Here is a 19753-nt window from a genome sequence, read left to right as displayed (position 1 = left end):
CCTCCATCCAGAATCAGACACTCGTCAAAGGCTATAGGAGGACAGCGTCTAGAGGCCAAAAGGAGGCTCAACTAAGTATTGATGTCATATCTCTGTTGGGGTGCCCACATTTATGTTATGATGCATATTGCATATTTTCTGTTAATCCAATAAACTTCATGTCACTGCTGAAATCCTACTGTGTCCATAAGGCATGTCAGATATTAAAAGGAAGTTCAGCCAATGAGAAACAAAAATCCAAAGAATTAAGAGGGGCTCCCAAACTTTTCATATGACTGTAACAGGAGCTCATTTCTGCCTCGGCCCTTCTTTCTGGAGAATCATGGAAGCTCCTCATTCACTTCGTCGTCTGCATTCATAACAGTGACTTCTGCTCGGGTCTCCTTCCTGCCTGCCTGACCACAGCTGTGGACACCATGACATTGATCTGCTCAGTCACTTCTACTCTTCCGTGTTTTCCATTGTTTGATAATCCAAGCTGAATGTTTGCAGCCATTGACGTCTTCTTCTCTGTGTCTCTTCCAGGCTGCACCCACAGCTGATCACTCTTTTTGGAGCCAACACAGAAGAAACAGACGACGGGATGTCAAAGTGCAGCTGCCTGTGATGACCTGCAGAACCATGGACCCCCTGAGAGAAGAGGCCATGGAGTGTGTTAGACAGAGTGGGACTTTGGGGACTCTGTGAGGTGACCAGGGTTGGCCAGCTTTGTTGGGATGAGTGGCCTGCTCTTGGTCAAGTTAGTCTAATGTTCTAATGAAATGATCCATTTTTTTGCAAGTAGGTGCAGTAAATGAGGTAGACCAAACTCCCCCCCCGCCCCAAACCCCTCCATGGAAGGATTGTGAAGGTATGGAGTCAAATGAACACAGCTAAATAGGTTGGGAGGCATTCTGAAAGAAAACTGAGTGCAGTCCGCAGGAAGCCTGTGGCTTGTGAGAACATGTGGCTTCCTCCAGCAGGACCACAAGGCCAAGCATCAAGCTAGAGCTCGACGGGTAGATGGCTACAAAATAACAATAAAAATGATTCTTTACATTCATATAGCGCTTGACTCATTACTAATGGAGGTCTACTTAGACAAAAAGGGGACCACCATCCACCTGGGGGATGCCATTTCTGCTCCAGAATGCTCACCACACGTTAGCTGTTAGGTGGTTAGCCAATTAGAGATGGGGGGGGGACCAGAGTGATCAGGCTGCTGGACATGGGGACACACCCTACTCTTAATGACCACAGAGAGGTTTGTTGTCTTCTTAGAGAGGCAAAGCTGGGGGTCTGTCAAGAAGCAGGGCCCGTTAAAGCCCACCGTGGCACTCCTTGTGTGATTTTGGACTACACAAAAATAAATTGTATTGTATTGTAGAGTCCGGACCTCCTCCTCCAGTGGGGCATTGGGATCCACACACAGACGACAGGGTAAGCGCCCCCTGCTGGCCTCACCAACACCTCTTCCAGCACCAACCCGCGCTTTTTCTTGATGGCCTCCCATTCCAAGTACTGGCCGGGCCTGAACGTGCTTAGCTGCAGGTGGGTGACCTCCTCTGAAGTGCAGGGGGTGAGGCTGCTGGATGAAAAACAACGTTCTAGCGGTTCGGTGCTGCTAACATTCACACCGTCAAGATAACGGTGATTTTATTCATTTTTTATAGAGGATGCCAGGGATGCTGCCCGCCTTGGCCTGCCCTGCCCACACTCAAAAACAGAGACAAAACAACAGCACACTGGAAACTAACAGAAATTAAAGAATAAAATGAAATTCCATCCATCCATTTTCCAAGCCGCTGAATCCGAACACAGGGTCACGGGGGTCTGCTGGAGCCAATCCCAGCCAACACAGGGCACAAGGCAGGAACCAATCCCGGGCAGGGTGCCAACCCACCGCAGGACACACACAAACACACACACACACACCAAGCACACACTAGGGACAATTTAGAATCGCCAATCCACCTAACCTGCATGTCTTTGGACTGTGGGAGGAAACCCACGCAGACACGGGGAGAACATGCAAACTCCATGCAGGGAGGACCCGGGAAGCAAACCCGGGTCCCCAGGTCTCCCAACTGCGAGGCAGCAGCGCTACCCACTGCGCCACCCTATAATGAAATTAAACAATATAATAATACCACCCAGTACCCCTACGGCAATATTACAATAAACATACAGTATAAACACAAGGGTGGCACGGTGGCGCAGTGGTAACGCTACTGCCTTGCAGTAAGGAGCCCTGGGTGTTCACTTCCCGGGTCCTCCCTGCGTGGAGTTTGCATGTTCTCCCCGTGTCTGCGTGGGTTTTCTCCCACAGTCCAAAGACATGCAGGTTAGGTGGACTGGCCATCCTAAATTGTCCCTAGTGTGTGCTTGGTGTGTGTGTGTGCCCTGCGGTGGGCCAGGGTTAGTTTCCTGCCTTGTGCCCTGTGTTGCCTTAGATTGGCTCCAGCAGACCCCTGTGACCCTGTAGTTAGGATATAGCGGGTTGGATAATGGATGGATGGATATATATAAAATATAATGTAGATATAGATATAGTTAATATATACATACACACATGTACATTTGATAGACACACACTCTTTAAATATTATGTATGTAAAAGAATTAAACAATAGAACACACGCACAATTTTTTCTATTATATTTCATCCCAGGGTGGGTATCTGGCTGTGTAAGAAAAGCAAGAAAATGCTAAGAGGAGCTACAAAAACAATTATCCGTCCATCCATTATATCCTAACTACACGGTCACGGGGGTCTGATGGAGCCAATCCAAGCCAACACAGGGCACAAGGCAGAAGACAAACCCCGGGCAGGGCGCCAGCCCACCACAGACAAAAACAATTATTTTTTTCTGAATTTTTAGGACAGTTGATCCTTTAATTATTTGTATACAAATACTGCATAAATAAATTACACGCACCTCTTAATATACTGATCTTAATAATGATTGAAATAAAGACTGGGAATTAAGGGTGAGGGCGGCACGGTGGCACAGTGGGTAGCGCTGCTGCTGCCTCGCAGTTAGGAGACCGGAGGTTCGCTTCCCGGGTCCTCCCTGCGTGGAGTTTGCATGTTCTCCCCGTGTCTGCGTGGGTTTCCTCCCACAGTCCAAAGTCATGCAGGTGAGGTGCATTGGTGATCCTAAATTGTGTGAGTGTGCCCTGCCCAGGATTGGTTCCTGCCTTGCGCCCTGTGTTGGCTGGGATTGGCTCCAGCAGACCCCCGTGACCCTCTATTTGGATTCAGCGGGTTGGAAAATGGATGGATGGATATAAACACAAACACCACACAGCAAAGTCCATGGAATATGACACCGGATGTAATGAGAGATGACGAGAGGAAGTCCAGAGCTCTGTATGTAGTAAGGGAATGAAAGACAGTCCTACCGGTAGACACTGTATGGGTGGTTCAGGAGCGCTGCTTTACTTGTAGGGAAGCCGCAAATCCACAAACCATCCTCAGCACCCACGTAGACAGACGATCCCGACCACAACAACGAATACAATCCAGGACACAGCGATTAAATACGGCTTAACAGAAGGCAGTCCGACAGGTAAAAGAAACACAAAATACAACAACAAAAAACACCTTTTTTTTTCCCTCTCTGACCACCTTTGACCCCAACAGCCCCTGCAGGGACTGCTGGGAGATGCAGTTCTAACTCATAATAGCACTGATCTCAATCCAATGGAGACTTTGTGGCTGGACTTGGGAAAGGCCGTCCACTCACAATCACCACGACACCCGATTTGCTAAGAAGAAGAACTGGAAGGAAATGGCGGCACGCAGATGTGCACAGCTGACTGGGAGACCGGGTCGACACACGCGCACTTCAGCCTCTCGTTTTATCCTAGCAGAGGCTTTTAGGGGGATCCCTTTTCCCTTAAACATAAGACCCCATTCATCGAACACGCGCTGAGATTTCTTTGCCTGTAGGCCCCACAGCCATTCGCTCTGCCTATGCTTAAACTTACCAGTGTGACAGATAGGGGCGCCATTGTCCCCTTGAACCCTCAGACCACTCGTTAGACACCAGGTAAAAGTCCAATAAATGTTATTTATTATAATAAATATCAGGCTATCAGGTTAGCCCCAGACTGATTGTGGAGAGGACGCTGGTGTTGAATGTTCGCCGCTTCTCCCTCCGAGTTTAATATTACTAATATTATTTATGTATTACTAATATTACTAGTTTTGTAATTTTTCTGAAAGCTTTCTTGTACCGTTTACCGTCTGCCATGGATTTTACAGATTTTATTACGTTTTATCAAGTTTTAGCTGTTTACTCACTTGGCTATTCACCTGTTGCCCGGATGTACTGTTTTTCCATCTGCTGTGGGTTTTACGGATTTTATTCCCTCAGCCTTGCTGAAGGCCAACATCTCTGCTGTCTCTCCACTTATCACCAGGATTATAAGTCATTCCTTTCTGGTTGGCCATATTCCGCCTGCACTAAAAACTGCGGTCATCAGACCTCTACTGAAAAAACCCACCTTGGATCCTGAAGTTCTCTCTAACTATAAGCCCGTCTCCAATCTTCCATTTCTCTCCAAAGTCTTGGAAAAAACAGTTGCAGCACAACTTCATGATCACCTCAAACTGAATAACTTTTTTCAAAAGTTTCAGTCTGGTTTCCACCCTGGCCATAGCACCGAAACAGCCTTGGTCAGGGTTACCAATGACCGTCTGAGGACAGAAGATACTGGTTCCCCATCTCTACTCATCCTTCTTGATCTGACAGCTGCTTTTGACACAATAGACCATAACATCCTTCACCGCCTGCAATACACTATTGGAAATGTTTAAAACTGGTTCACATCTTACCTGACTGGCAGAACTGAGCATGTCGCCTTGGGCAGCACAAAATCTCACACCCTAGTCGTCACCTGTGGTGTCCCACAGGGCTCTGGGCTTGGCCCCAACCTTTTCACCATTTACAGTGCATCCAGAAAGTATTCCCAGCGCTTCATCACTTTTTCCACATTTTGTTATGTTACAGCCTTATTCCAAAATGGATTAAATTCATTTTTTTCCTCAGAATTCTACACACAACACCCCATAATGACAAAGTGAAAAAAGTTTACTTGAGGTTTTTGTAAATTTATTAAAAATAAAAAAACTGAGAAATCCCATGTCCATAAGTATTCACAGCCTTTGCTCAATACTTTGTCGATGCCCCTTTGGCAGCAATTCCAGCCTCAAGTCTTGTTGAATATGATGCCACAAGCTTGGCACACCTATCCTTGGCCAGTTTCGCCCATTCCTCTTTGCAGCACCTCTCAAGCTCCATCAGGTTGGATGGGAAGCGTCGGTGCACAAGCCATTTTAAGATCTCTCCAGAGATGTTCAATCGGATTCAAGTCTGGGCTCTGGCTGGGCCACTCAAGGACATTCACAGAGTTGTCCTGAAGCCACTCCTTTGATATCTTGGCTGTGTGCTTAGGGTCGTTGTCCTGCTGAAAGATGAACCATCGCCCCAGTCTGAGGTCAAGAGCGCTCTGGAGCAGGTTTTCATCCATGATGTCTCTGTACATTGCTGCAGTCATCTTTCCCTTTATCCTGACTAGTCTCCCAGTCCCCACAGCATGATGCTGCCACCACCATGCTTCACTGTAGGGATGGTATTGGCCTGGTGATTAGCGGTGCCTGGTTTCCTCCAAACGTGACGCCTGGCATTCACACCAAAGAGTTCAATCTTTGTCTCATCACACCAGAGAATTTTCTTTCTCATGGTCTGAGAGTCCTTCAGGTGCCTTTTGGCAAACTCCAGGCGGGCTGCCATGTGCCTTTGACTAAGAAGTGGCTTCCGTCTGACCACTCTACCATACAGGCCTGATTGGTGGATTGCTGCAGAGATGGTTGTCCTTCTGGAAGGTTCTCCTCTCTCCACAGAGGACCTCTGGAGCTCTGATAGAGTGACCATCAGGTTCTTGTTCACCTCCCTGACTAAGGCCCTTCTCCCCCGATCGCTCAGTTTAGATGGCCGGCCAGCTCTAGGAAGAGTCCTGGTGGTTTCGAACTTCTTCCACTTACGGATGATGGAGGCCACTGTGCTCATTGTGACCTTCAAAGCAGCAGAAATGTTTCTGTAACCTTCCCCAGATTTGTATCTCGAGACAATCCTGTCTTGGAGGTCTACAGACAATTCCTTTGACTTCATGCTTGGTTTGTGCTCTGACATGAACTGTCAACTGTGGGACCTTCTATAGACAGGTGTGTGCCTTTCCAAATCAGGTCCAGTCAACTGAATTTACCACAGGTGGACTCCAATGAAGCTGCAGAAACATCTCAAGGATGATCAGGGGAAACAGGATGGACCTGAGCTCAGTTTGGAGCTTCATGGCAAAGGCTGTAAATACTTATGTACATGTGCTTTCTCAATTTTTTTATTTTTAATAAATTTGCAAAAATCTCAAGTAAACTTTTTTCACGTTGTCATTATGGGGTGTTGTGTGTAGAATTCTGAGGAAAAAAATTAATTTAATCCATTTGGGAATAAGACTGTGACATAACAAAATGTGGAAACAGTGATGTGCTGTGAATACTTTCCAGATGCACTGTATCGCACCTGTCTTTGAGAAAGTCCACGTCACAGCCGCAGTGCACTTGGCTTCCAGAACGAAGGTCCGCCACTCAGGGCCATCTTAACAGCATCATAGACCCCCGGGCAAAGCAGTTGTGACGATGCGGGTTCGCTCCATGCTCCCATCTGACTTCTGGGAGCTCTTGAACCCGACACCGTCAGTAATGTCACCGATGAGCTGGACAGTGAAGACATCAACAATGAAGCAAGGGGATGGGGCAAAAAGTGCAAAAGTGCTTTGATTAAAATCAATAAAATCAAAGCAAAGTAAAGTGCAGTGCATCAAAAATAAGTCATTAAATAAATAATCCAATAAAACGAGTGAACTAGTGGAGGTTAGAAACACAATGGAGAAATCCTTTTTAAAAACGAGGTTAAAATAACAGCTGGAAGCAGTCTTTTTAAAGCACAACGCCCGGTGCATCCTTCTTTAACCCGACAACTCGGCTGCTTCTTCCTTCCGGGCCCTGCAACATGGGAGTCTCCCTACCAGCATATGCAGCTCCGTCAGTAGTGGTCCGGTACGTCATTTCCTCTGTCACTGTGACTAAGACACACTTCCGAGTTATAGGACAAATAACAGTCCCTGGGCCTCCCTGCAGCGACTCCTGGTGGTCCCCATGGTATCCAGCAGGGCTGTGCATTAAAACTCCACTGTCCATGATTCCCTGCTGGCATTTGGGGCACCACCATGCTGCAAGGAGGGCTCCATCTGGTGGCCTGGGGGTACTGGCCGGGATGAATGGCCGGCCATATCTCACAACAGACAGGAATTTTAGTCACGAAACACAAAACACTTCTCCCTTTTTTGGTAACACTAGCCCCCTTTTAAACGCCACTCTGGCCTCCTTGTACCCAACAGCCCTTGCACCTTCAGCAGATGACCAATCAGAGCCACTGCAGGGACTGCTGGGAGTTGCAGTTTCCAAACCCCAGTAGCACCGCTACAACATGGGCAGCTGCCCCCAGCAATCCGAGACATGCTAGCTTGGCGTGAGGAGTCCAAACGGTTGAGTGCCACTCCACCCCTGCGCCACTTTACCAAAGCAGACGCCTGTTCCTCTCCTGCACTACCGATAAAGGCGTCCGCCCCTTCTTAGCCATTAACCCCTGTGAGACGATGGAAATCACCCACATGAGGTGCTCCCATCACCATACTTTTATCAAACCATAAAAAAATACAAAGTCGCTACTGCAATAAAACAAAAAAAAACACAGCAAAAATAATAAAGAAAAAAAGTAGGAATTAGCTTTTAAAAGATTAGAAAAGTGTGGACACAGCCCTCCGTATGACAAAGGTCAGGTGTTTCATTGTTAAGAGGTGCATCAGAATGAGACGTGTCCATGAGATCTCCATTGGCATGAAGAGCCCAGTGGCACTGTCACAGGATGTCACCTTTGCCACACGTTTCTGCCTCAGTCAAGGGAAAGTGCTGAGGAGCAACGACAGCTGAGCCACAATGTGCTTAAGACCACACAAACTCATCAAGATGGCCTCTCCTCTGTGGCATCACTCACAGCAGGCAATGGCCAAGCCTGAGATCACCGTGTGCAATGCCAAGTGTCGCCTGCCCAACCACCTGCCATTGGACTGGGTAGCTGTGGAAACGTTGAGTGATGAGTCACACTTCACTATCACTTCACTACCAGTCTGATGGACCAGTCTGAGTTGGGTGGATACCAGGAGAGCGCCAGCTTCAGAACTGCATGGTGCCTGCTGTCAGGTTTGGTGGAACAGGGGATAATGGCCCAGTTTGGGCTAATCCCCTTGGTCCCAGTGAAGACAGCTACACTCTCTAAATACTGTACACATGCCATAACACCCACTCCTGGTGTCCAGGTAGGCCGTGTCACACACGTGGGCATGGGAGGCATCTAAAGGGCATGAGTGAGAGTACTTCCATGCCAGACCAGAGGGTGGCAGTGTGCACTAACTTTCACTTCTCTGCAGACCAGTTACAGGAAATTCCGCCTGGCCCCGATGATGTCACTTCTGGTTCCCACACCCCACCCACTGATGATGTCACTTCCGGTTCTGGGCAAAATGATGACATCACTTCCGGCCCCAGGGGCCCAATGACACCACTTCAGGTTCCGGCCCCACGATTGATGTCACTTCCTCCCGTCTCCCTTAAAGCTGCCATCTTTGTGCCAGCAAGTTAGTTCAATTGTGGACTCCATTCTGCACAAATCGGTGCAGAATAATCGGAACAATATACGGGTGTCTGCCCCCCACACCTTTTTTTTTTTTTTTGGGGTCCTCTTTTGTCATGACTCTGATAGCTGGCACTGTATGGAGGATCAGGGTGACATCCACGTATCTACTGGAGCGACTGTAACTGACCAGTGAGATGCAGAAGCTTTCTGCACAGGTGCCATGAGCAGACACCCCAGCTGCACTCTCAAAGCCCTTCATTGCTATGGTGTGACGGGACGACAGTCCTTCAGGCAGGATGAGTGCGATTTCTGAGAGGTGAGACAATGGCGGACCATTTATAGGACAGACTGGGTTAAGGAGATATACCAGTGCAAATGCCGTCCACACCTGCTGCCTTGCTGGTGTCCACTTTCCTTAAAGATCTCCCTAAAGGGGCAGAGCTTCCATCACTGATAATAACAATAATAAGTTGCATTTATATAGCGCCTTTACATACAAATGGGAAAAACAAAAAAAAGATCACACAGAAGACGAAGAGGAAAGTTTTGAGTTGAGATTTAAAAGTGGAGGAAGAGGAGCAAACTCGGAGAGACTGAGGAAGAGGGGCCATAACACTGAAGAGTTAGCTGGAGAGACGGTAAGGAGATGACTGCGCAAGGACCTGAGAGAGCGACAAGGAGTGTAAGGAGCTCGGAGCTGAGTGAGGTAGAGGGGGGTGAAGGTTATGGAGGGCTTTGAAGGTGAGAAGAAGAATCTTGAATGTAATCCTTGATGGAAGCGGTGAAGTTAGGAGAGAACAAGGGACACGTTGAGCAGAACACTTTGTGTGGCTGCGGAGTTCTGAATGTGCTGTAGCCTCTGTGCAGATTATGAAGGGGCACGAGACATCAGGGATGAAGAGGTACGAGACATCATGAAACAACAAACCAGAGTCTGAGTATCTTTAAAGGACAGAAATGGACGGAGGCGGGCAACGTGACGGAGATGATAGAATGAAATTTTGGACAGAGACCTGACGTGTGCCTCAAAGTTAAGTGATGATTCAAACAAAACACCAAGATGTCTGACAACAGGAGCAGGTGTGACAAGTGTACCTGTGATGTTGGGAGGGTCATTAAATACACAGAGGGGACTTGGTGGTTGATTTGCTCCCGTGACAGTTGGTGAGAGAATAAAAAGCGTCAAATTGTTCAAATATTTGATGTTTGCTGATTAACGGGGGACCACAACTTAACAACAGAATCTTCAAATTCAACTTTCAAAAACTGTTGACATCAAATCAAAGTATAAAAGTACCAGTTATTTACGATAATAATGTACATTTACACTAATCATGTGACGTCCTTCAAAAGTTCTTCCGTTCATATCCCGCTATGCCACGCCAAAGGTTGCCAAATTGGGGAATGTGCTCTTCTCTGTAAGGTGGACTGGGACGTGTTGACCCTCCAATTAGACTCTGAGCCCCAAAGTCTAAATACGTGTAAATTGCAGGCCTGACGAATACGTAATATCATTACGGATTGGATGGCGATGGTGCAGACATGTCACTGAAACTGGGAATTATGAACTGTGCAAGTGATTTAAGTTATTAAACTTTTTTTTTTTAAATCTATACGGCGCTGAGTGGGCCCCCCAAACTCGTAGGCCCTTGTGCGTTGCACAATCTGCTCAATCCATTGCTACGCCACAGCTGGTGGGCCCAAACTCCTAACTTCTCTGTTTCTATTGATGGTACTGAGATGTTGGGAGGCCCATTAAAATCCTGCTTGTTGATTTGCTCCCGTGACAGTTGGAGGATGCGCACTGTAAGAAAACACATTTTAGACAAACAGATTATTAAACATAATTTAAAGCAATCCAAATACATTTATTTGATAAAATGTTCAGTATTCCCTTTCAAGTCGTTTAAATGATTTTTATTTTTTGCTGGCAAAAACTGGTGGGACGGCACCCATCGGGGCCGAAACGCCACTGTTAAGAAGTCTAAACATTTAAATAAATTAGGATGCTGATGACTTCTTTTCACGCCCTGTGGTGGGCTGGCGCCCTGCCCGGGGTTTGTTTCCTGCCTTGCGCCCCGTGTTGGCTGGGATTGGCTCCAGCAGACCCCCGTGACCCTGTAGTTAGGATATAGCGGGTTGGATAATGGATGGATGGATGACTTCTTTTTGGGCACCTAACGCACAAAACGCCACCAGGCATGACGTGCCAGCCTCAAACCAACATGCACAGTTCAGCACAAACCATCCTATAATGAACGGCAACCATTTAAAGGTGGGCAGATATCGCCAGCGTTGCTAAATAATCCACCAGTGACGCTCATAAAAAGTGACCAAAAAAATAAAAAAGTCAGTGCCTTTTATTTTAGAAAACTCTAGAAAAATAATAACTAAGAATTCTTCATCCTCTTCTTCTTCATCTTCTTCCAATTTTACAGGAAAATTGTGTAAACAGTCCGTTAGCTGAACATCCCGATGCCCCTTCACTTATACAGCATAAAGTGCAAATTTAAAAATAAAAGTAAAATCCTGGGGGCGCCAGTCTGCACAGTTTGTGTCACTCAAAACAGCTCCACAGGGGGGCGCTCCGTAGGGATGTCCGCTGGTTTGTCCACCTTCTCAGTAGACATCTTTCGATTTTGTCACGTAGTCCCAGCTCTCCCGTCGAAACTGCTGCTCCTCCTGCTTCTTCAAACTTCTCTTGAAGAATCCGACCTGCAAATAAAAGATGGAAGAGCACTGAGAACTGGAGTGGAGGTGATGACTAGAAGAGCCCGGCGGCGATGGCCTTTGGAGGTGACGACTAGAAGAGCCCAACTGTGACGGCCTTTATGAAGGCCGCGCAATCAGAAGCACAATGTTGGTGTTTCAGAAGGACTCGGCTCTTCTTCTCATTTATTTATTTTTGTTCTGTATTTCATCTTATACAATTTCTTGTATTAGGAATTTGTTAGTTTTCGCATACCCCTTGGGGTCAGCCACTGTACAGCGAGAGCCCCTGGAGCAATTGTAGGTTAAGGGCCTCGCTCAAGGGCCCAACAGTAATGGGGATTCAAACCAGCAACCTTCTGGATACCAGTGCAGATCCTTAGTCTCAGAGCCACCGCTCGGCCAACATAACTTGACTGTCCTCAGTTGACAGGAACAGCACAGCTAAGTCTCTGACCGAACAAGGTCCGCTGATTCCGTGCTAATTTGGGGAATTCTTCAAAGCGTTTTTCACAAGGTTACAGTGATCAGTGTGATGTTGCGGTGATACAATGTTGGACTGTTCAGTTGTGACTTCTCTGCCAGCATATTGCTTACTGGTGTTACTCCTGTGGAGGACCATGTGATAGAGCGGTGATGGAGGTCTTCAAATTAAAGGCTCGTTCACAGGACCATTTTCCAGAAGCACATAAGAATCTGAGAGATGAGAGGAGACCATTCAGTCGGTCAAGCCTGTTTGTTTAGCTAATCGCTAAGCTGTCTCAATACCTCCTTCCAGATCCTTCTTAAAGGCTGTTGAGGTTTCTACTTTAACTCTATGACTTGGTACTTTGTTCCAGACTCCCACAACTCTTTACGTAAAGAAGAGCTTCTTGGCCTCAGTCTCACATGCACTTCCCCTTAATGTCCACTAGGTGTCCTTGACTACCTGATTCACTCCTTAAGCTGAGAGAATAATAATAATTCATTACATTTATATAGCGCTTTTCTCAGTCCTCAAAGCGCTAGAATGCTGCTGGGACTCCTTTATCGATGCCTTTGAGGATTTTAAAGACTTGAATGAGGTCCCCATGAAGCCTTTGAGGATTTTAAAGACTTGAATGAGGTCCCCATGAAGTCTCCTCAGCTCAGACTGAACAGATTGAATTCTCCAAGTCTGTCACAGTATGGCATGTCCTCAAGTCCCATGATGCACTTGGTTGCTCTGCCCTACACAGTACTTCCTGGCCATAGTCTTACATGCACTTCCCCTTAATGTCCACTAGGTGTCCTTGACTATCTGATTCACTCCTTAAGCTGAGAGAATTCGGCCAGATCTCCTTTATCGACGCCTGTGAGGATTTTAAATGCCTCATTGAGATCCCCATGCAGCCTCCTCTGTTCAGACTGAACAGATTTAATGCTGCGAGTCAGTCACAGTATGACACGTCCTCAAGTCCCATGATGCACTTGGTTGCTCTGCCCTATACAGTGGTTCCTGGCCTCAGTCCTACATGCTCTTCCCCTTAACGTCCTCGACTACCTGATTCACTCCTTAAGCTGACAGAATTCGGTAAGATCTACTTCATCGACGCCTGTGAGGATTTTAAAGACCTGAATGAGATCCCCACGCAGTCTCCTCAGGTCAGACTGAAAAGATTTAATTCTGTGAGCCTGTTAGAGAATGTCCCAGGATGCACTTGGTTATTCTCCTCTGCACAGCTTCACGTGCTGCTATGTCTTTCTTGTTCCGTGGTGACCAGAACTGCACACAACACTCCAGATGTGGCAATGCAAGTGTGTTTTATACAGTGCATCCAGAAAGTATTCCCAGCGCTTCATCACTTTTTCCACATTTTGTTATGTTACAGCCTTATTCCAAAATGGATTAAATTCATTTTTTTCCTCAGAATTCTACACTCAACACCCCATAATGACAACGTGACAAAAGTTTACTTGAGGTTTTTGCAAATTTATTAAAAATAAAAAAACTGAGAAATCCCATGTCCATAAGTTTTCACAGCCTTTGCTCAATACTTTGCTGATGCACCTTTGGCAGCAATTACAGCCTCAAGTCTTTTTGAATATGATGCCACAAGCTTGGCACACCTATCCTTTGCCAGTTTGGCCCATTCCTCTTTGCAGCACCTCTCAAGCTCCATCAGGTTGGATGGGAAGCGTCGGTGCACAGCCATTTTAAGATCACTCCAGAGATGTTCAATTGGATTCAAGTCTGGGCTCTGGCTGGGCCACTCAAGGACATTCACAGAGTTGTCCTGAAGCCACTCCTTTGATATCTTGGCTGTGTGCTTAGGGTCGTTGTCCTGCTGAAAGATGAACCGCCGCCCCAGTCTGAGGTCAAGAGCGCTCTGGAGCAGGTTTTCATCCAGGATGTCTCTGTACATTGCTGCAGTCATCTTTCCCTTTATCCTGACTAGTCTCCCAGTTCCCCACAGCATGATGCTGCCACCACCATGCTTCACTGTGGGGATGGTATTGGCCTGGTGATGAGCGGTGCCTGGTTTCCTCCAAACGTGACGCCTGGCATTCACACCAAAGAGTTCAATCTTTGTCTCATCAGACCAGAGAGTTTTCTTTCTCATGGTCTGAGAGTCCTTCAGGTGCCTTTTGGCAAACTCCAGGCGGGCTGCCATGTGCCTTTTGCTAAGGAGTGGCTTCTGTCTGGCCACTGTACCATACAGGCCTGATTGGTGGATTGCTGCAGCGATGGTTGTCCTTCTAGAAGGTTCTCCTCTCTCTACAGAGGACCTCTGGAGCTCTGACAGAGAGACCATCAGGTTCTTGGTCACCTCCCTGACTAAGGCCCTTCTCCCCTGATCACTCAGTTTAGATGGCCAGCCAGCTCTAGGAAGAGTGCTGGTGGTTTTGAACTTCTTCCACTTATGGATAATGGAGGCCACTGTGCTCATTGGGACCTTCAAAGCAGCAGAAATTTTTCTGTAACCTCCCCCAGATTTGTACCTCGAGACAATCCTGCCTCGGAGGTCTACAGACAATTCCTTTGACTTCATGCTTGGTTTGTGCTCTGACATGAACTGTCAACTGTGGGACCTTATATGGACAGGTGTGTGCCTTTCCAAATCATGTCCAGTCAACTGAATTTACCACAGGTGGACTCCAATGAAGCTGCAGAAACATCTCAAGGATGATCAGGGGAAACAGGAGGCACCTGAGCTCAATTTCAAGCTTCATGCAAAGGCTGTGAAAACTTATGTACATGTGCTTTCTCAATTTTATTATTTTTAATAAATTTGCAAAAACCTCAAGTAAACTTTTTTCACGTTGTCATTATGGGGTGTTGTGTGTAGAATTCTGAGGAAAAAAATCAATTTAATCCATTTTGGAATAAGGCTGTAACACAACAAAATGTGGACAAAGTGATGTGCTGTGAATACTTTCTGGATGCACTGTAGTTGAAACACAATGTCCCTGAAATTATAGTCAATTCCTATTAATATACTTTGTGATTTCTGATGTGTCACTTTGCCACAATGCAACAATGTGAAAAAGTAAGTGCACTCCATGGAATATTTTTCTTTTTTAACATACAGTATCTGGACATAATGTATTAAGATCTGATATTCATTTAAAATCTATATACAGATAAAGGCAATTCAATTATAATATAAAAATATATGGCTACATAATGTACTAGTGAGACCACATCTGGAGTGTCGTGTGCAGTTCTGGTCACCACTCTACAACAAAGACATAGCAGCACTTGAAGCTGTGCAGAGAAGGGTGACCAGGAGCATCATGGGGCTTAAGGACACGTCCTACAGTGACAGACTCAGAGAATTTAACCTGTTCAGTCTGAACGGAGAAGTCCATGTGGGGAACCTCATCCAGGTCTTCAAAATTATCAAAGGCATTGATAATGGAGACCCAGCAGAATTGGTTCAGCCAAACAGTGAATCGCGTTCTCGAGGACATCGGTGGAAATGAAGGGGAAGAGCATTTGGGACTGAGGCCAGGAAGTTCTTCTTTACATAAAGACCCTGGAACAAACTACAGAGATATGGAGTTAAATCAGAAACCTCGACAACCTTTAAGAAGAATCTGGAGGAGATATTGGGACAGCTGATAATAAAACAAGCAACTAAAGGACTGCATGGTTTCCTCCCGTTAGTGAAATTTCTTTTTTTTTATTTTTACTAGGGGGCTCTGCCCTCTGCTCACTTCGCTCGCCAACCCTCGGGCGGGCGCTACATGCTAGCCTCTTCACACATCTGCCACTTGTGTATGGGGTAACGGATGTACAATTTAAACAGATTGTTATTTTCATGGGAATTGTTTCATATGCATAACAGAACTAACTATTTTACATCACAGCAAGTAATTAACCATAGTAAAGAATAGTAAAACGCAATAAACTGAAAGAAAATTATGTTTCATGTTGCATTAGAGGTATTCGTTGCGTTATACGTTTTCATTAATTTTGGCTTTGAAATTAACACGCAAATACTTTTTAAACTTTTACTGTAAAACTTCAGTAAAAACAATATTGGAAATTAACTTTTCGTCAATATCGTATTGAATTTTGATTCCGTGTTTGGACTTACATCGTGACAACGCCACGTATAACTGCCCGTGAGTGAATTTCGTTTCTTTCTCTCTAATAAACAAACTGACTTTGCTGAATGTTTGTCCCTGTGATTTGTTAATTGTCAAATTAAAAGCTATTCTAACGGGAAACTGTAAACGTTTTAATACGACTGGCATATCAAGATCTCCTTTGGTGTCTCATGTTAGATGGACTCCATTACCTTTCTTGTCGCCTGTTAAAATTTTACATGTCAGAGTTGTTCGAACAATTTTGAATACAACTAATCTTGTCCTATTGCATAGCCCATCACTCAGACATAAATTACGCAATAATATTACGATACGTCCTTCTTTCAACAGTAATTCGGCCGGTGGGAGACCAGACGATGTTAACGGCTGTAGTTACTCTTCGTGATATTGTAAATTGATGTTTTCATCTCCAGCACCATCACCACTAACTGTTTCAGCAGAGTCTATTGATACACATTTAACCAATTTGACGTGGAACCGATCGACAATTCGTTTGACTTCATCGTTTCTCAGTGCTAGGATTGCCCGTGTACTCATTTCTTCTGTTGATAACCCTTTGGGATGAAATTCTTCAATAAGATTTGGACATAATATGTCTTCTTAAATTGGGAACTTAAAAGTGAGGAAAATGTAAAAATGTATAAGAGCTGAGAGTGCAGGAAGTGTGTCTGACAAAAGCATTCACACCAATGAGGGGTGAGAGGACCGCGGGCGTGGACCGTTAACCGGAAATGGTGGAGAGGAGGGAGGGACTTGAAAAACTCTTTTGGCCAAGGTCTTGTCTCAAGATTTTCTTTTATAATAGAGAGATTGATTTTAATTAGCAACAGATAACATTCTATACAGTCGAGTCAAATTTAACAAAATTCGACCCCCACCCAAGAGAAAGAGAGAGGAGCCAACAATCGAAGTAACTCTATAAAAGGAGCAAGAAAAGAGGGGTATCCTTTTCCCCGAAATAGAAGCTTATTCTTAAATGTCATTGAGTAGAAGATCTTGCCATATTTTAAAAAAGTTTTGAACAGATCTTCTCGTTTGTGAAATTTCTTATGTTCTTATCCTCTAAATGTCAGCAAAAAAGGAAAGTAATGCTAAAAAATAAAAGTAGCAATAAAATCTCAACATAGAGACTCTTCCATAGGTTTAGCCAGGGGGGCTGTGCTTTGGGTTTGAACCCCCATGAAATACGAGGGCAAATAAAAACACTTGAAAACCGAAATGGACAGAGGCTGACACGATACAGCTCGTTCACAAAGGACACACTGTGCAGCGCTCCGGTGGCTCGTGCAGATCCATAGCTGAAACAGCCACAGAGGACAATGTAATTCGTCGGTCTTCTCCGATGAAGACACTCGCCATGTGGATGTGGGCTTGTGTGCGTGATGTTCACAGTGGATCAGATCAAGCTTCGTCTGTTCCACGTTCTTTAAACCTTTCTACCCATTCACAAACTTTTCCACTTCCGTACGGAGCCAACAATCCTTCGGTGAATTCCAACAGGCTTCACTCCCTCTGGCCAGAAAGAAATCTCATGATAGCACGTTGATCAACAATGGCTGTTCATCCATGTTCAAGTGAGCTAACGGCAGAACGCTGAGCAGTAGTGCATGTTCCATCTACCCATAAGCCATCATGAATGTGTTGAATTGCGTCAGCTTCTATTCATTGCGGTTACAGCGTAATTTAAATTTTTTTGTATTCTATGACTGTTCACATGAATTCTGATTTTCTCTCCCAGTCCACTCACCTTCCACAGAGTGTAGATCAGCATGAACAGCAGTAGGAAGCCCATTACCAGACTGCTCAGCAGAAAGAACATCCTCACTCTCTTCTTTGGAATCCCGTCATGATGAGCTTCGACAAGAACCTAAAACATGGGTGACAAGGAGCTGCGTGAGATGAGCTGATGGTACCACCATTGTGCCGCTCATTAGCAAGGCCAGGCACCATCCACAGCAGATGTCTCAAAATCAAATCTTGGGAAGTGATTCTTTGCGCCCACCTCCTGAAGACATGGGCTTTTTAGGCTCAGCAAGTTGGGGCAAAGTTTCTGGTCACCACTCTACAACAAAGACATAGCAGCACTTGAAGCTGTGCAGAGAAGGGTGACCAGGAGCATCATGGGGCTTAAGGACATGTCCTACAGTGAAAGACTCAGAGAATTCAATCTGTTCAGTCTGAACGGAGAAGACCATGTGGGGAACCTCATCCAGGTCTTCAAAATTATGAAAGGCATTGATAATGGAGACCAAGCAGAATTGGTTCAGCCAAACAGTGAATCGCGTTCTCGAGGACATCGGTGGAAATGAAGTGGAAGAGCATTTGGGACTGAGGCCAGGAAGTTCTTCTTTATATAAAGAATTGTGGGACCCTGGAACAAACTACCAAGATATGGAGTTAAAGAAGAAACCTCGACAACCTGGGGGAAGGGCATTTGGGACTGAGGCCAGAAAGTTAGCCTCAGTTAGACATAGCAACACTTGAAGCTGTGCAGAGAAGAGCAACCAGGGGCATCATGAGACAGGCAAATGGCGGCTGGGCATGTGGGTGTACGGTACACTGTGCAGAACACCCATAAAAAGTATACAAAGTGCCTTCATTAACCACGGTGGCGGTCCAGGTTAGCTGCAGCTGCCTTGATCTTCTTGAGTGAGCACAGGACCATCGATAGTCCTGTACCGGGATGAGTCTGGGCAACGAGGAGACAAACAAGCAAGAGGAAGGGGCAAACAGAGCTTAGTGCTTTTACTTCAACAGTCCTGGGTTCAAAGTGAAAAGAGTGCAGAGCTCTTCAAGAATAAATGCAGTGCCAGCCATAATGTTTGGGACAAAGACACATTTTGGCTTGAGCTCCACAGTTTAAAATCACAAATCAAACAATTGTGATTCCAATGCACACTGCAGACTTTTCAATTAACACTAGAAATCCCTGAAGCCTACGGAAAAACTCGTAATCCTGGGCCCACTTTAAATTCCCTCGCACCTCCTCATCAGCGTCTTTTGTTTTACAAACGTGTCGTGTCGATTGGCACAAGCAGCGTGCAGCCTGCTGTCCCACAACCCCACCGACGGAGCTTTAGTCATACACAAAGTTCTCCCACCTTAAGTCTGTTTGTCTGGGTGGTGAGGTGCTTGGAGTTAGAACATAAGAATACTCGAGAAGAGAGCAGGCCATTCAGCCCAACAAAGCTCGCCAGTCCTATCCACTTATTTTTTCCAAAAAAAACATCAAGTCGAGTTTTCAAAGTCCCTAAAGTCTTATTATTTACCACACTACTTGGTTGCTGATTCCAAGTGTCATTCGTTCTTTGTGTAATGGAAAACTTCCTAATGTTTGTGCGAAATGTACCCTTAACATGTTTCCAACTGTGCCCCCGTGTTTAGTTACGTGTTCAGCATTTTTTGCCTCACATTACCTGTCATCCTACACTTACTCAGATCGTTGCAGAGACAGAACACACATGAAATGCATGTATTTCAAATGATGAGATATTATTTACCTTCTACAATCCCAGACACCTCACACACAGATAAACAGACTTGAGCTCTGGGAATTTTGAGACGGACTTCAGTTCCATCTTCGGATGGGATAGCAGGCTGCCTGCTGCTTGTGCTGATCGACACGTTTGCAAAACAAAAGACCCTGATGAGGAGGTGCAAGGGAATTTAAGGTGGCCCGGCATTCTGAGTTTTTCTGTAGGCTTCAGGGTTTCTAGTGTTAAGGTGATTTG

The 19753-nt window shown here is 45.7% G+C and overlaps 2 protein-coding genes across 4 annotated transcripts in view; one reads left to right on the top strand and one right to left on the bottom strand.

Annotated features, from left to right (window-relative positions):
- cerkl (ceramide kinase-like) overlaps positions 1-1129 on the top strand; it is a 230398-nt gene extending 229269 nt beyond the window's left edge. Inside the window, exon 12 of one of the 3 annotated variants that reach the window (XM_051930642.1) lies at positions 526-1129. In XM_051930642.1, coding sequence (XP_051786602.1) covers positions 526-607 — 82 coding nt within the window. In that variant the 3' untranslated portion in view covers positions 608-1129. The remainder of the gene's footprint in view (positions 1-525) is intronic. The other 2 variants (XM_051930641.1, XM_051930643.1) reach the window with 2 other exon arrangements.
- Positions 1130-10582: 9453 nt separating this feature from the next.
- The window catches only part of itga4 (integrin alpha 4), a 187487-nt gene continuing 178316 nt past the window's right edge, over positions 10583-19753 (bottom strand). The window contains exons 27-29 of the mRNA XM_028806210.2: positions 17770-17889; positions 10902-11453; positions 10583-10754 (exon numbers count right to left, since the gene is read on the bottom strand). Of these exons, the coding sequence (XP_028662043.2) occupies positions 11358-11453; positions 17770-17889 (216 nt within the window). The 3' untranslated portion in view covers positions 10583-10754; positions 10902-11357. The remainder of the gene's footprint in view (positions 10755-10901; positions 11454-17769; positions 17890-19753) is intronic.

Source organism: Erpetoichthys calabaricus, chromosome 8 (genome assembly GCF_900747795.2).
Source record: "Erpetoichthys calabaricus chromosome 8, fErpCal1.3, whole genome shotgun sequence".
In the NCBI taxonomy this organism is placed as follows: domain Eukaryota; kingdom Metazoa; phylum Chordata; class Cladistia; order Polypteriformes; family Polypteridae; genus Erpetoichthys; species Erpetoichthys calabaricus.
Note: the sequence above shows the minus strand (reverse complement) of the source record. Positions and strands in the feature narration are given on the sequence as shown.